At 37.0% G+C, this 16,460-nt stretch overlaps 1 protein-coding gene across 1 annotated transcript; it reads left to right on the plus strand.

Moving 5' to 3' along the window:
* Window positions 1-7,631: 7,631 nt before the first annotated feature.
* Window positions 7,632-13,526, plus strand: LOC129257905 (large ribosomal subunit protein eL20-like). Its single transcript, XM_054896339.2, has 5 exons — window positions 7,632-7,697; window positions 11,009-11,188; window positions 11,563-11,692; window positions 12,382-12,491; window positions 13,309-13,526. Exons 1-5 carry the CDS (start codon window positions 7,680-7,682, stop codon window positions 13,399-13,401), a joined length of 531 nt encoding a protein of 176 aa, XP_054752314.1. The 5' UTR covers window positions 7,632-7,679; the 3' UTR covers window positions 13,402-13,526.
* The last annotated feature ends 2,934 nt before the right edge of the window (window positions 13,527-16,460 follow it).

The following is a 16,460-nucleotide window of genomic DNA, read 5'->3' on the forward strand; positions in this document are numbered from 1 at the left end:
CTAATAAAGTTCCTTTTAGTGACAATTGTCCTGATATCAAAATATATGTTCGTCTATTTTTAAACAACATATATATTTAGTTTTCGTAACATTGATTGTCAATTTGTTGGCATTGCACCATGCTATTATAAATTGAGACTTATTTCTGATAAATCAATATGTTGTTCATCACAATTGAAATTAAGTATGACATAAATTTGAGCCATCCGCAACAGACGGAAATTGAAATAATTTGATGAGTTTGCCAGATCGTTTATATATAACAAGAACAAAGTTGGACCCAAAACTGATCCTTGTGGAATACCGCATGAAATCGACCTGGATTGGGAATTTACACCATCATAATTAACAAATTGCTTTCTGTTTCGTAAATAATCATTAAACCATTCTACTGCCTTACCACGAATGCCGTATTGTTCTAGTTTCTTAATGAGAAGAATGATTAATCGTATCAAAAGCTTTAGAAAATCGATGAATATTGCTACTGTCACCTTTCTTTCATCAGTATATCTTGTAATTTGATTAATCAGATTTATCAGTGAAAGTTTCGTACTGTATCCATTTCTAAAACCATATTGGTGTTTATACAATATTTCATTCTTTTCTATGAATTTCATCAATCGTGCATTCACTAGTCTTTCAAATATTTTGCTAATCGCGGGTAAAATCGATATTGGTCTATAATTTCCAGGTAATTCTTTATCTCCCTCTTTGAAAACTGGTATAACTCTTGCAAATTTTAATTTATCTGGAAAAATGCCTGTGGTAAATGATAGATTGAATATATGCGAAAGAGATTTGCAAATACAATTCATAGCATATATCAACAGTCGAACTGATATGTCATCATATTACATTTCTTTAACTTCTGAACTTGTTATTGGCAGGAAGAAAAATGTTTGACTAATGTATGGACCCATGAACTCTCGGTAATTAACATTTGACTCCTCAATTTCCTCAGCTAGATTTTTCCCAATAGTAGACAAATAATTGTTGAGTGAATTTGCTATATCAACAGATGAAGTAATCTCGGAAGGTTCATTTTCTTGGTTAACAACTAATTTGTTAATTTTTGAATTCAGATTCGAGCCACTATTTTTATTCAAAAGTTCATTGATATGACTCCCTAGGGGGTGGGTGCGAAGCGCGAAGCTTTTGGTGTTTCATAAATTAAAATGAAAAGGAGTCGTCTCTCTTGTCTCTATAGTATCTATATCAGCTCCAATTCAGTTGACTATATTGTGATTTTGAACCTGGTTTTCATAAACCTTGTTTTCAAAAAAGATTGTGAACGCACAAAAAAGGAATACAATGGAGGAAATTAAAATGATAATAACCCCGCGCGAAGTGCGGAAGCTAAAGCGTTTTATCAATTTTTTGCCATGAAAAGGGTCCCGAGAAAAGGATATTCTCAAACATATATTGAATACTTCCCTTGGAAAGATCAGATTTGATTACAAACAATTTAGCGACAGTGCATTTCTTTAACTCGCAAAACAGAGGAGAATAAGTGTATATGCCAGGAGGAAGATATTCCTCCCCGCGCAGAGCAACGAAACTCTGAAATTTCAAAGGGCGGATGTTCATAAAATAATGCAGATATCTCCAATACCCCATCGGCTCTAATTCAATTAATTTTCTAAGATTATTGAACTTCATTAAAAGGAAAATAGTGCGCAAAAAGTTGAGACTTCTGTGATTTATTGAAATTATATGAAAAGGATGCCTAATTTCTTTGACTTATCTTGAAGCGCTTCATTTTGAATTATAAAGAAAATTAAGAGTCATTCAAAATTTCAAACTGAGGGCGAAAAACAGGACAGGAGATGAATGTACAGGGAAATGACATGAAGTTGAATAGAATTTGATAAAAAATATTGTACTTTTTTATTTAATACCCTTATACGATACGAATTTTATATACCTTCCTCTTTTTGGATTAGGAACCTGTTTGCCCCAAAAATTATGTTTAGTAATGAGCTGAAAAGCGGGAGAAGTTGACTTTATGGAGGTGACGGCAGAAATTGAAATAAAGATTTTACTCGCCCGGAGCCGACCCGACCAGAAGTTGCGCGATCAATTAAAAAAAAGATAACTTTATATACTTCGGCCTAACCTTACTCTAATTACATGCCCTAATGTATACATTTGAACTTTAACTGGCAATAAACACATATAGCTGAGGTAGAAAAACAGGGTTAGAGAAAGGGTGGGGGAAACAATGGAGATCTTCAATATTTTCATTTAACCGCGCGCAGCGCGGAAGCAAAATTCATAATCATAAATTTAGAGCAAGAGTGAAGGAGTTTCTCTTTTGAGAAAAAAAAAAAGAATAAAAAGAAAAAAAAATACAAAGCTACCTTTCTTTCCTTTCCTTTCCTCCCTTCCCTTTTCCTTTTCTCCTCTCTTTTTTCCCTTCTTTTTTTCTTTTTGGGGACGTTTTTTTGGGGGCGACCGCCCCCACCGCCCCCCCTGGCTACGCGCCTGGTTGAGAATATCAGATATGGTATGTATAAAAGCAAAGCTCTGTTGCTGAGTACAGATCAGTCACCTTTTATATATATATATATATATATATAAACCTTTTATCTAGCCTTTATTTTTTATCTGCATTTGTTTTTCATGCAGATTATTGGTCTTCTTAATACTCATGTCTTTTGCATTTTTATTGTTATTACAATTAAAAGGTGACTGATCTGTACTCAGCGACAGAGCTTTGCTTTTATACATGCAGACCATATCTGATAGTCTACAGACTATATCTGATATATATATATATATATATATATATATATATATATATATATATATATATATATATATACAGAAGGGACATTAAAAAACTATAAAAAGTAGATTAAGAGATAGGTGAATAGGGGGGGGGCAAGGAGTGCTAATCCAGTTTTCTTTACAGTGAGTATAAAAGACAGATATCTATCACTGAGACCAAAAATTACTACGAATAATAGAAATTAAAAAATATATATCGCTAACCGATTTTAAAAAAAAAATAGAGAAATAGTTGCAACACTCGGTATCGGGAGTCATGAAGATGAAAAGTGGTATAGGCTGACGCCGCTGGCTCCCCCCCCCCCCCGAGTCCCGGGTCTACCCTGGGGTCTACCCTGTACACGAATTCCTACTGAAATTTGTTTTCAGGTCAGCCTTATTCTAAATTATCTACTATAGGGCCTATACTGTATTCAGATGATATTCTTATCCTCTCAATGACGGTGCCGTCACAATATACCACTCTTTTCCAAGTGAGTATGAATTCCCATGCAGTTCGCGTTCGATTAATGAGATACCTAAATTTGGTTAAACAATTACATGATCACATGCAGTCGGTTTAAAACTACCCGACCAGGCTTGAGGGTCATGATCGAAAATGTGGACAATTAAGTTTCTCCCCGCCACCTTCCCCGTTGTTGGATGTGGGATCGGCCCCTGAACATCCATTCAAAATTATTTATTTCGATGGGCCTGCAAGTTACTTCTTCCTATAAATATATTGTCGACAAATTTAATGGTTGGACCTTAACTTTATCCAGGGCCCTAGCTGGGAACGATTTTTTTTTAATAGGGGGTGCTGTTTTTAATTTGAAAAGCAAATAAAAAAGGTTTTCACAACAAGATGAAGATAAGTCACGAGAAATTTGACAAGCAAAATGGGTTCGCTACAAAAAGAGGGAGAAATACAAGTAAAGGGAAGGCCGGGGAGGCCGTAGATGATAAGATGAAGATGAGGAAGAAAAGTGACTGAAACAAAGAGAGAAGAATAATTGGTAAAAACTTTCAGGTCAAAAGGGGTCATTATATGAAACAAAACAAAAAAATGCTCGCGCTTCGCGCTCACATTGCCTTGAGTGAGATGATCTGCTCAAGAGGATAACATGCTGAGACATAAAATATCCCGTTTGATTGATTGATTGAATTTATTTCCGTTAAAAAAAACAAAAAAACAATACATATAAAATGATAAATGTGAATTGATAAATAGAAAACGGGAGGATGGCCCTACTCAGCAGCATCAATCATGGTGCTGCTGATCTACCGAGGGGTCCTCGGAGTCAATGTGCACAAATTATTCAATGCATTCTATTCATAATTACGAAAAAGTGAATATCAAAAAAATTTCAGATCACGCTACATATGCGTTCGCATAGACGGATCCTCTTCCCGATTTCCCATCTTTGAGATTACCCCTATATTGGTTCAGGTCAGTATAGGCCTGCTTATTTTTAGAGATTTGCATTCGCATTGTTAAGCAGTTAGATACTCATACAGTAACATTAAATGATTTTTTAATAATGTTCCTACATGTTAAACAGTGCTTAACATGTTTTCTTTCGGGTCAATATATCAAACATTTCAACTAATGCTTCGCACTCGCATTATATTTTGTAAGTGCTTAAAATAATGTACTGGTTTTTTTTAATGGAGCACCAAAAATGTTCAGCTCGCGCTTCGCGCTCGCACCGTATATATAGCAAGATACCCATCTTTTTCATGAAAATGAATAGAATCTCTCATTTTTAGGTCTATAGACCTAAATATATATATATAATTATATCACCTCACGCTTTGTGTATGCAATAATTGCTTATTGGATACATATCTTATTGTTGATTGAAAACTTCATTATAATCCGTCCTTTTTGCAGATCGGAATATCATTTTTTTTCTCTCATATTATTAATACCCACTGCTTAGAATGTCCCGTTCTTATAGGTCTAAATCGCCCAAATTTCAGCTCACGCTTCGCATACTTTGTTCATCATTTGTGCTTTAGGTCGGAGTATTAAAAAGTTTCACTTCGCGCTTCGCTCTCGAATCAATTGTTTGGTTAGATACCCATCTTGATTATGATTACTTTTTTTTAAATAGAATGTCACGTTTTCATGTGCATTTATTACAAATTTCATCCCGCGCTTCGCGCTAGCATTATGCATTTATGCTTTATGCCATACCTTGTCTTGTCCTCAGAAAAAAAAAGATGTACTTCAAAGTTCAGCTTTTAGCATGTTTAGCGGCCGATCGGGGAATATGGATTAAAATATTTTTGCCCCCTCTTCTTGGCAGAAGCTGCATAATCTTGACTACAGACCTAGAAATTGTTATTGTATATTACCATTATCCCAATATGAAAAATAAAGAAAGGGATAAATACTGGTATCTTACTGCCGTCCACGGAGCTGACGTGCTTCTGTATAACCGAATGAATGTTGAGCGACCGGCAAAAAGAATATTTGTTATGAACGTAAAGGATTCCCCAACTAAATACACAAGATACCTCGCTATTCATATCACAGAAATAGAATTTTAAGCAAGCGAGAGAGATATAGGAATAATTACCGAGATCCGTATGAATTATTGACTGTATAATGAAGAATCTCCAATAGAATTTGTGACTTATGAAAAATTGATAAATATGTTTACAAGGTTAAACACTCGCGGATACTGTCTGCTTCTCTTCACCATGTTCATCCAGTGGCGAAATGATAAAAAAAAAAAAGGGGGCCAAGCATGGCGTACGCCTATTGGGCAAAATTTATTTCTAAAAATCAAGCGAGAGAAGGGAGCGAGCAAAAAGTTTAAAATTACTTATAAAAGATCTAATTTTGTGATAGATTTTGACATCCAGAAAATAATACCATTATTCACCCTTCTCTCTTTCATTTTCTTTCATTTTTGGGGGGGTCCATGCCCCCCGCGCCCCCCCCCCACATCTGCTGGCCAAAAAGCGGGAGAATAGGAGAAAAAGATTGAGAAAGGAAGATATACATATAGTGGGGGGAGAATAAATGATTGTATATCATATTATGTAGGCTATATTTATATAGATGATATTATTTAAGAAATATTTTTAAAACTTTATAAAACATAAATTGCTTAGGCCTATATGTGTTCACCATTCCTGCTGAGAATATATAATCCTGTTGTGCTATCCTGTTTTCAAGTCAATATACAGTCCTCGCACGGCCCTTTTAGGGTCTGAATATAAAACATTTCCAGTCCATGCTTACATTCGCATTAGTAGATTGGTGAGATATGAGCTTCATGAATTCCTAAAAACAGTCCTTAATATATGTCCCTTTCCTGGTCTGAATATCAAAAATTTTCAGCTCGCGCTTCGCGCTCGCATCATTAAGCGAAATACGTATGGTCTACTCTTAGTGAATTCCTATAAACAAGCCTTAGAATGCTCCTCTTCGGGTCTGAATTTCAAAAATTTTCAGCTTACGCTTTGCGCTCGCAATTAGTGAGATACATATCCTGTTCATGATTATAATGACTACAAAAAGTGTTTCATGTAGCTAGGTGTAATTATGACAAAATCAGCAAGCGCTTATTGGCGCTCGCATAAAATGACTATGGTGAGATATGAATGTCCTTCATGAATTCCTTAAAAATAATCCTTAAATGTCCTTAGTTGGGGTCAATATATACACAAATTTCGGCACACGCTTCACTCTCGCATTGATTGTTTAGTGAGACAGGTATAGGCCTACGTTTCATGATTTTTAAAATTTAATGTCCCTGAATATCAAAATTATCAGCTCGCGCTTCGCGCTCGCATTATTTGATCAGTGAGATACAAATCCGTTTAATGGCACAGTCCTTAAAATGTCTCTATTAGGTCAGTGGCTGGCAATTGAGCGCGCTTCGCGCGCCCACTTAATGACTCAAAATATTTGCTGGTGCCCCCTCCCAATGCCTTGACCCACGGTACGCCTCATCTGTATGCCCTTCTTCATGCGATAGAGATCACAAATGAGTTCTCTCCTAAAAAGAAAGATACTGTATAAGCTGTTATTTTCGCGGATTTCGCAAATTGCCGATCGGCCGCGAATTTAACAACGCGCGAAAATATTGACACATTTATAAATCAGTGCCAATGTCCCCAACAGCAAAGTTTTGCTATTGAAAACATCTATCAAAAAAATTAATTAGATTTACATTAACAAAAAGGATTTTTTTTTTAGCTCGCTCGCAATTACTCCAAATTCCATATCTGCTGCCTCTGCTGCTCATGATTAGGCATATTTTCTTCTTACACCACTGATCACTTGTGTGATCAACACCTGGGAAAGGAATTTTTGTATTCCTTTCTTTTTATTCAGTGGGCTACGCCATGCAGGGGGCCGCATAATTCATTTCAACCAAAAAGTCCTTGTTTTAACACTTTTCATGGACCTCATTGAAAAATTATTAAGAACCCGGGTTATAATGCTTTACATAAAAAGGGTTTATAAGAAATTAACTACTGCAATCAAAAGCAATGTTCTTTCTCAACTGTTCCATAAAGGGGGGGGGGGGGTGTTTTCAAGATTGGCTTATAAATTCAAATCATTAAAATTAAACCTGGTTGTAAATTGGCACTGTCCACTGTTATGCTCCCCGAAGAATATTGATCGTACAACTTCAATCATCGTCAATTTACCAATTTAAAGATATCATATCAAAATTCATACATTTTGTATTTTACCTTGTATATATATCTTTTTTTATTTTTAATAAAACAATTTTAATATTTTGAATATTTTACTGACTTTGAAATATACACATACATGTAAATTGAGCAAAAAATAATGACCGTTTCTTTTGATTATTGACCATATCTGTATTTTCTGTCACTCCTCGGCCTTTTCGTCCTTTTCCTCGTGGGTTGTACACGAAATGAAATTCAGAGGACAGGTTAGAAAGTGGCTTATTTTACCCTCCCCAGTCCCCGAATATAATCATTGTAAAATAAATGTGATTAGATAATAATTAATTTATAATATGATATTGATTCTATTAACATTTCATAAATACTAGAGGAGAAATTGAGATATCTATTATGGGGTTCGAAACAATCGACGGACACAGCAGAACCGCACTGCTACTAGTGCAGTGCCACTGGTAATGGCATGTTGCTCTGCTGTGTGCACTGCACTGAGCTGTGCCTGGGCTGTGGTGTGTGTGGAACATGTCATGGTCATCATGGATGATATTGTGTTCTCTCTTTTTCTTTGGGATTTTGAATGAGTTGTGGATGTTACAGATGTGATTCAGTTTTTTAATTGTACTGGCATGACTGACCTGGACTATATAATAATCTGGATGACTGGCATCAGGTGACGGGGGGGGGGGGGGGGGGGGGGGGGGGGGGATGCGCAGGCGCAGGAGGATGACTTGTTGACGATATGTGTTGAGAGATTGCTCATATTCATAATATGTTTGAGACACGATCCTTTTTGTTATGAATTTGCCATCATGCATGCCAGGGGCGCACACATTCGTAATTCCGAAGCTTCGTTATTCCGAAGGTTCGGATATTCCGAAGGTTCATTATTCCGAAGGTTCGTATTTCCGAAGGTTCATAATTCCGAAGGTTTGTTAGTCCGAAAACGAAATGAGGTTCGTAATTCCGAAGGTTCGTTAGTCCGAAAACGAAATGAGATTCGTAATTCCGAAGGTTCGTTAGTCTGGATAAGAAGTGAGGTTCATAATTCCGAAGGTTCGTTAATCCGAAAACGAAATGAGTTTCGTAATTCCGAAGGTTCGTTAGTCCGAAAACGAAATGATATAGAACCTTATTTCGTTTTCAGACTAACGAACCTTCGGAACAACGAACCTTATTTCGTTTTCGGATTAACGAACCTTCGGAACAACGAACCTTATTTCGTTTTCGGATTAACGAACCTTCGGAACAACGAACCTTATTTCGTTTTCGGATTAACGAACCTTCGGAACATCGAACCTTATTTCGTTTTCGCATTGTCGAACCTTCGGAATAACGCCACAAATGTTCGGATTAACGAACCCTTTTACGTTTTCGGATTAACGAGCATCGAGGTATAGGCAATTTACGTGTATCGGAATTACGAACCTTCGGAATAAAGAACCTTTGGAATTACGAAGTGTAACCGCCAGGGGAACCCCAGGCTTAAAAAAATTAATTATTGAGAAACTTGCTCAATGTGACAGTGACTGGTTGCAAAACAGGTTTGATGCAGGGGGAAGAGCACAGTGGTAAATTGTCCATAGACTGTGTACAACGGATAGACCATCTCCGTTCAGCGAATCGGAGACCGCTGATTGGTCAATTGCGCAGGTGACGTCATGACTACGTGGTCGCCAAAATAATTCCTTCGGACTGCGTGCGAAAGTATCGATAACGATATCCGGTCACATTGTCTACGCGGGAAATGATCTTGGTTCGTGATCGGATCGCTCCAGTATCGATCAAAAATTATTGAGACTCCGCAATTTCATGCATATTCATGCAACGCTCCGAAAATCAATTGACTTTGTGCATGTTGCGATAGACTCTACAAACTCCAACGAACATGATGCCATATCGACGCTTTATTTGTAAGATTTTGACGGAAAAGCAAGAAGTAATCGAAATTCGTTTACCTGTGCGTTATCGGTGAGAAAATAGATCCTCCGAGAATACCTTTCATAATTCATATAAAATATAGGAAAGTGAAATTCAAGGTCGATTTTGGCACGAAGTGATAGAGAATTGCACACTTGTTTTGGTGGAATACTGTGTGGGGCAATGGAAGGCTTGCACTGCGCATGCTTACTATATTTTCATTCATAAATTAGATCTCGGCAGTGGCTGGATGACGTCATATAATAAGCAAAATTTACACGCCCGCTAGCGTGGAACGCATCACTATCCGTTCTTTACAATTTGCCACAGTGAAGAGGGCTCAGGGCTAATTTCAACTCTCCCTAATTCTCGCTACCCCAAATAGGAACAAAAATCTCATAATGCGCGAGACGAGATAATTTTCACTCCGTCGGGTCGTCATCACCACTTCCGGTTTAGAGTCATGCTCGCGCGAGGTTCGCGATACTGAGTTTTCCACCACGCTGAAATCGATGCCAATCAGCGTAATATGTACAGAGTATAATACTTTTTATTACATTTGGTCAGTTTTGATTCCATTTGAATTATAAATAAAAATAAAAAATATATTTCACGTGAAAATAATTTTTATTCATGTGTTTATTTGGTTATAAAAAAATCAAACAAATAATGAATATCTTAAAATTGTGCATTTAGCGACCGGCCTGACATCATGATCGTATTCAACTAGACGCTAAATATATACAGCATTCATTTCGTTCAATTTTTCGTCGACCACAAAATGGATAAAAATCAGTTTCGGAACTTAAAAAAAATCTTAACTGACAGATGAATACCGTGCAATGGAAAGCGTCGGGCAGAATTACTGACTTTAGCAGAAAAGGCTGTAAAACTGTTAAACTGTATCGTGAAAGAGAGGGTTGTGATCACGAACTTTCCGAGCGAAAGCGACGTTGTGTTGTTGTGCATGACGGCACTGTTGATCTGAATGGCAAAACAGTGCATTGGACTTCCGAACAGGAAGTTGTAATACCGAAAAAGCTATCCCATAATGCAATGCACGTTACAGGGATTTTCCCGGATCTCGGCGAAATCGCTATTTGGGGTAGCGAGAATTTGCTCCAAATGCCCTCAAAGATTTTTAAAAAGTGCCCTTGAAATTTTCATAGCCTAGGGACTGACACTAATGTAAATTGAAAGAACAAATTAAAGTTATAAACAAATCTAGATCCAAATGAATGAATAAAGAAACAAATATAAATTAAAATTAAATCTATTAAAATAAATTATTGGAAAAGTACCAAAAAAAAAAAATTCAATTCAATAGATAAAATAATTGTAACAGGAGCAAATTAAAAGAACTTAATTTACCAGTTAACTTTTTATTAAAAGTAAACCTACGGCTGTTTCATAAAGTTATGAATAACTTTATACAGTACAACTCTTGACCCACCCTTGTGGTAACTGTTATAGTATACCCCAATTTCCATCATTGTTTAGATCCCAAAAGTCGCTCATAATTACAGATAGCTAATAAACACCTACTACGATTAACTTAATTTGTCTTAGCATCCATAGAGATTTCTATGTAATCAGGCACAATATGATTAATATTCATTTTTCCTTTGTTTACTCCCCTCAGCTGACAGAGTTCCTGGTGGTGGGCCGGGAGATGCCCACCGAGAGGCAGCCCTTACCACCCCTCTTCAAGATGCGAATCTTTGCCCCAGATGAAGTCACCGCTAAGTCCCGTTTCTGGTACTTTGGTAACAGGCTCCGAAAGATGAAGAAGTCTCGTGGAGAGATCTGCAGCTGCAGGAAGGTACGAAAATAGCTTTTTTATACCCCCCCCCCAAAAAAAAAAAAAAATATATATATATATATATATATATATATATAGATAGATACATCCCTTTTGTGGAAATCAATAAATATTTTGAAATGAGATATATGCTTAATTTCAACACTAATAGAAAATGATTCAGAGTACAAATCTATACTGAACAACTATCATTGTCAATTAGCGATTTTGATTGATGTGGTGGTTTTGAAGACATTCAATTTTTCACCATCTTACTAAATCCAGCCATTGTGAAGTTATTCAAGTCCTTAAAATGTGTTATGATCCTCCTACACGCCCTGAACGGCAAGCAAATTAACCTGGCACCTGATGAAAAATTATATATTTCTTTGCAGATCTTTGAGAAGAAGCCCCAGAAGATCAAGAACTTTGGTGTGTGGCTCCGTTATGACTCCAGGAGTGGAACCCACAACATGTACAGGGAGTACCGTGACCTGACCACTGCTGCAGCTGTCACTCAATGCTGTAAGTTATTCTTGTACATTACATGGAGAAAAGGAACAAACTCAATGCCTTTGAAAGAATTAACCTTGCTTTATAAGCCTGTAGCTTTGAAGGGAATCTTTCCTTTTTTTCCAAAAGTGCAACTTGTCTGTGATTTGGAAACAATGTATTATTTACGATTTTTTTTTTTAGGTAATGATTGTAGATTGGGGGCAAAGTAAAATATGCTGACATTAATTTGAGAAAAAAGAAATTTCCTTGCCTTGTGCAACTTCGGTAATATAACAAAATCACTGAAATAATTCTAATTCTGGTATTACAAAATTGAATCAACGCAGAATCCAATAAAATGAGCAGAAAAGTGAATGAAAATCATGTGCGATTTATGAATGGTAAAATAAAGATTGTAATTGCTCAGTAATTAGCAAAATAAGCATGGTGTTCTGTCAGTAGAGAGGTCTTTTCCCAATTAATGAGAGATAATGTACATGCCCATGTTTGCCTTTCTGCGTTGTGATTTTCAGCATGCTCTGTATTCAACCTGTATTTCATGTTCGGTTGACATCATTAAATGCCTGATCTAGATATAGTAAATGATATGGTAACAATGGTTGATTTTGATTGCTGATTTCATTTCAATCATTGCAACTACTTGAGTTCAGCTTTCAGTTATTCCTAAAAGTCATATAACGAACTCGCTATTTTGACAGACCGTGACATGGGAGCAAGGCATCGTGCCCGTGCCCATTCTATCCAGATCATTCGAGTGGAAGAAATCCCAGCATCCAAGTGCAGGAGGCCCCACATCAAGCAGTTCCTGGTAAGTTTGATACCATAGGCTCCAGGCAAACCTGGGGAGCATTACATGAAACAAATGATGATTTTCTCACTGACAACCGTTAAAAGCTGCTGGATATCCTTGTATCTGATTGGCTGAAGGCAAATTCGTCATTGAAAACCACTGACAGAACTTTTCATGAAATACTCCCCTGCTTAGGTGACATTCTAGGGAACATTGTCTGAAGCACTTTGTCATTGATTTTCATTGGAAAATGTTAAAAGGTACTAGAATACTTGCATCTCACTTCAAATTCAGATGGCTGAGAGCAAACATGTTGGTAAAAATCATTTACATGGTGTTAAGGTTTTAAGGAATCCGTCTTCAGCTTGAGAAGTCATAGGCAGGTTTCACTGAACTTCAAATTGTATTCCTGATTATTGTAATTTTGTTGATGACCTACCGAACCGCAAGCATTAATATGACATTCAAACCATTGCATATTTGTTATAGTAGTTTCTTTTTCTCTCTCATAAAGCAATTGAGAAATGAAAGTGGACACATACGTATAAAAAATTTATTAATTTTTTTTAAACATGGAAGTAATGGGTCTTTACATGTGCGAGTGATGAGTGGGTAGGGGTAGTGTGAAAAAGTAGATATTCTGTACAGATTGCTTTTTTTCACTTTCAATACCAGTCTTAACATAAGCGCACAATCCTCATTAATTTGTTATATTTTGCCAAATGAATTGAATTGAATTTGATCTTATGAGACTTGTTTATGGCATCCCTCCACGCAGTTATTGGCATATTCATAATAAATTATATATTTTCTCTGTATCTTTTGCTTATCACAGAACTCCAAGATCACCTTCCCACTTCCTCATCGCACACAGCGACCCAACAAGCCCCTCTTCACCACCCGCAGACCCAGCACCTGCTTCAAGTAAACAGGACGTCGTTTGTCAAGTGCTCGTCAGCTCTCCAAGGAATACAATAAACTGTTCATATCAAATCTTTGTTGTCCATGGATTGTTGATGAAGGTATCCCCAAATACATCAGGTTGAAGCAAAACATATGTCTCCAACTTGTTTTCTTTTTGTCAGATAAAATTTATTTCAAATGTTAGAAGTCAGAGACTCCTCAGCTTGGGGCCTCCTATTATGTTTTGGAGATTTTACTTACATGTTAATGTCACCATCTTGCTTTCCCTGGCTGACATTTCAATTCAAGGAATGTCTTTTCCAGGGGCCCGTTGCAGAAAGAGTTGCGTTTAAACGCAAGTCAAAAAATCAATTGCAAGTCCAAAATGCGCGCTGTTGATTGGTTGAAAATAAAGTTGCGCGTGATTTTTAGAGTTGCGTTTGATTGCAACTCTTTCTGCAACGGGCCCCAGAGCTGCCAAGTCGTACTGATTTTCAGTATTTAGTACTGAAAAGTGAAAATAATACTGATGGTTTCATGTAAAATACTGATTCCTAAAGTTTCATTTTTATGTGATGTCCTATAGTATTTCTTTGAAAATACTGATTTTCAGCTTTGAAAATACTGAAATATTCTTATTTAGGTTGGCAGCTCTGCTTTTCATGGACATCCACTCCCTGCCTCAAAGATAAGATCAATTGAAAGCCACAGTCACTCTGGCAAAACTGACTCCTGGGTCCCGTAACACAAAGGTTAGCGATTGATCGTACACTGGATTTTACGATTGTTTTACATTGTAGTCAATGGAATCAATCGTAGAAATGTTCTACGATCAATAGCTAACCTTTGTGTTACGTGCCCCTGGAGTTTGTTACACAAAGGTTAGGGATTGATCGTAGAACAAATTTTCACGATTGATTGCACTGACTACAATGTACAATCAATTGTAAAAATCAAGCGTACGATCAATCGCTAACCTTTGTGTTACGGGACCCTGGAGCCCGTTACACAAAGCTTAGCAATTGATCGTAGAACAAATTTTCACAATTGATTGCATTGACTACAATGTACAATCAGTCATAAAAATCAAGCGCACGATCAATCGCTAACCTTTGTGTTACGGGACCCTGGAGCCCGTTACACAAAGCTTAGCAATGATCGTAGAACAAATTTTCACGATTGATTGCATTGACTACAATGTACAATCAATTGTAAAATCAAGCGTACGATCAATCGTTATGCTTTGTGTTACGGAGCCCAGAACGACCAAAAACTATTATGTTATTTCCAATGACGGGCCATCAGTCAACTTGGAGTAGGTCCTGTTGGTGTGACTATAACATTACATACTTCAAGTTCTTTTCTCTAATTCTCGATATAATCCACTTCCCATGATAACTGAGGAATCTCTGACTAAAAGGGGACCTTTCAACTCAAAGCCTAGCACTTATCTTGGGGCAGATTTGTATGCATGATAACACTGCTCTGTAATTATGTGCAATCGAGCTAACAAATCAACTCTATGATCAATCGCCAAGCTGTGAAGTTTGAGTTGCAGGTCCCATTTGTATGTATGGCACAGTTGAGAAAAGAATGAATGAATGAAAAGACATAAGTGAAATTTGTGGGGGTGGGGGCAGTTGAAAGAAACTTGTGGAAATGGTAGAGGGAAGTGTATCAAAGTGATGAATGTGTTGAGAATGGAAGATGAGTTGCAGTTGAAATCTAGAAACGAATGGTGCAAAATGAAGATGACATGTTGCAGGAAGGTAGGGTGGGGCAAAATCGATTTAAATTATGTGTGAGATGATGCCCCCCCCCCCCTCGCCAGTTAACCCTATCTACGCCAGGGTATTATGGGGATCATATGGCCGGGGGGGGGGGGGGGGGGGCCTCCCAGACCCCCCCCCCCCCCCCCCCTTGAGATCTCGGTCGTGGATCGCCCCAAAATTGGCACGCAGGTTGCCTGGGACATGATCTACGAAATTCTTTAATTTATTTCATGCAAATTGCTATTAATTATGCTAATTGATGCATAAAAAGTATGCAAAATCATACTTTTTCCTCTGATTCCCTGAATAAAGCTCCATATATTCTAATTTTTGGTGTAGAAACTCTTTGAGGTGTTCTTAGCAAATGAACTTGAAAACAATTGCAATATCAGATCAATTTCTTTGCAATTTCTCATGTATATATTTGTTTTTTGGACCTGAATTGTTTTTCATTGTTTTTACGACGAAATTTGTCGGGGACTCTTTTCAGATCATAAAAAGCATGAAAATAATCTATTTTCAGACCTGCCAACCAGTATGTTTTAGCCGTATTTAGTAAGTTTTTGCAACCAAAATTTGGCAGTACGTTTTTTCTTTGAAAAATACGTTTTTTTTACTAAACCGTAATTTATTGAGAAAAATAATCTCTATATGTCTCTATTTCATAAAACGTACACAAATATGGTTATTACATCAATGTAATTTCAGGTAACTTGTTTTTTTTTCAATCATTTTGTTAAAACCAGGGTGAAGATATACACGTTTTAATGTTGTTGTTTTTAAATCTGCAAGAGCAGTGCGCATTTTAGCTTGCATGCAGCTGGAGCGCCGTGATGAGCGAGTGCGCCAAGCATTTTATTATGAAATACACTTTTTTGGGGAAAAATAGTTTTTTTATCACAGAATAGTTTTTCATTCCCAGAGGTTGGCAGCTCTGTATTTAGACTAGCAAAATTAATGATTTTTGTTTGAAAACACAATTTGCACTGACTTTGTACAAGAAATCATGTTTTTAAGCAATTTTGGGTCTGACATGCACGTACGGTACAAAATGTTGCGTAATTTCGGAACCACATACCTGGGCGTCGCATATTTGGTCTCAAAAGATGTGCAAGACTTGAAAGTAAAAAGTCAGCAAGCAGCGCAGTAAAAAAAAATTGCGCCGTGAAAATATTGCGCGAATTGTTGAGGGGGGCCTCCTAGGCCCCCCTGGCCTAGATAGGGTTAAGAGAGGACGATGATGATGGTTTATAAAGAAACCACTCCTTGCATCAGGTTAAGCAATTGAAAACATACTAAACCTAAGGCTTGG

The sequence above is a fragment of the Lytechinus pictus genome, chromosome 3 (assembly GCF_037042905.1).
Source record: "Lytechinus pictus isolate F3 Inbred chromosome 3, Lp3.0, whole genome shotgun sequence".
NCBI classification, from domain to species: Eukaryota; Metazoa; Echinodermata; class Echinoidea; order Temnopleuroida; family Toxopneustidae; genus Lytechinus; species Lytechinus pictus.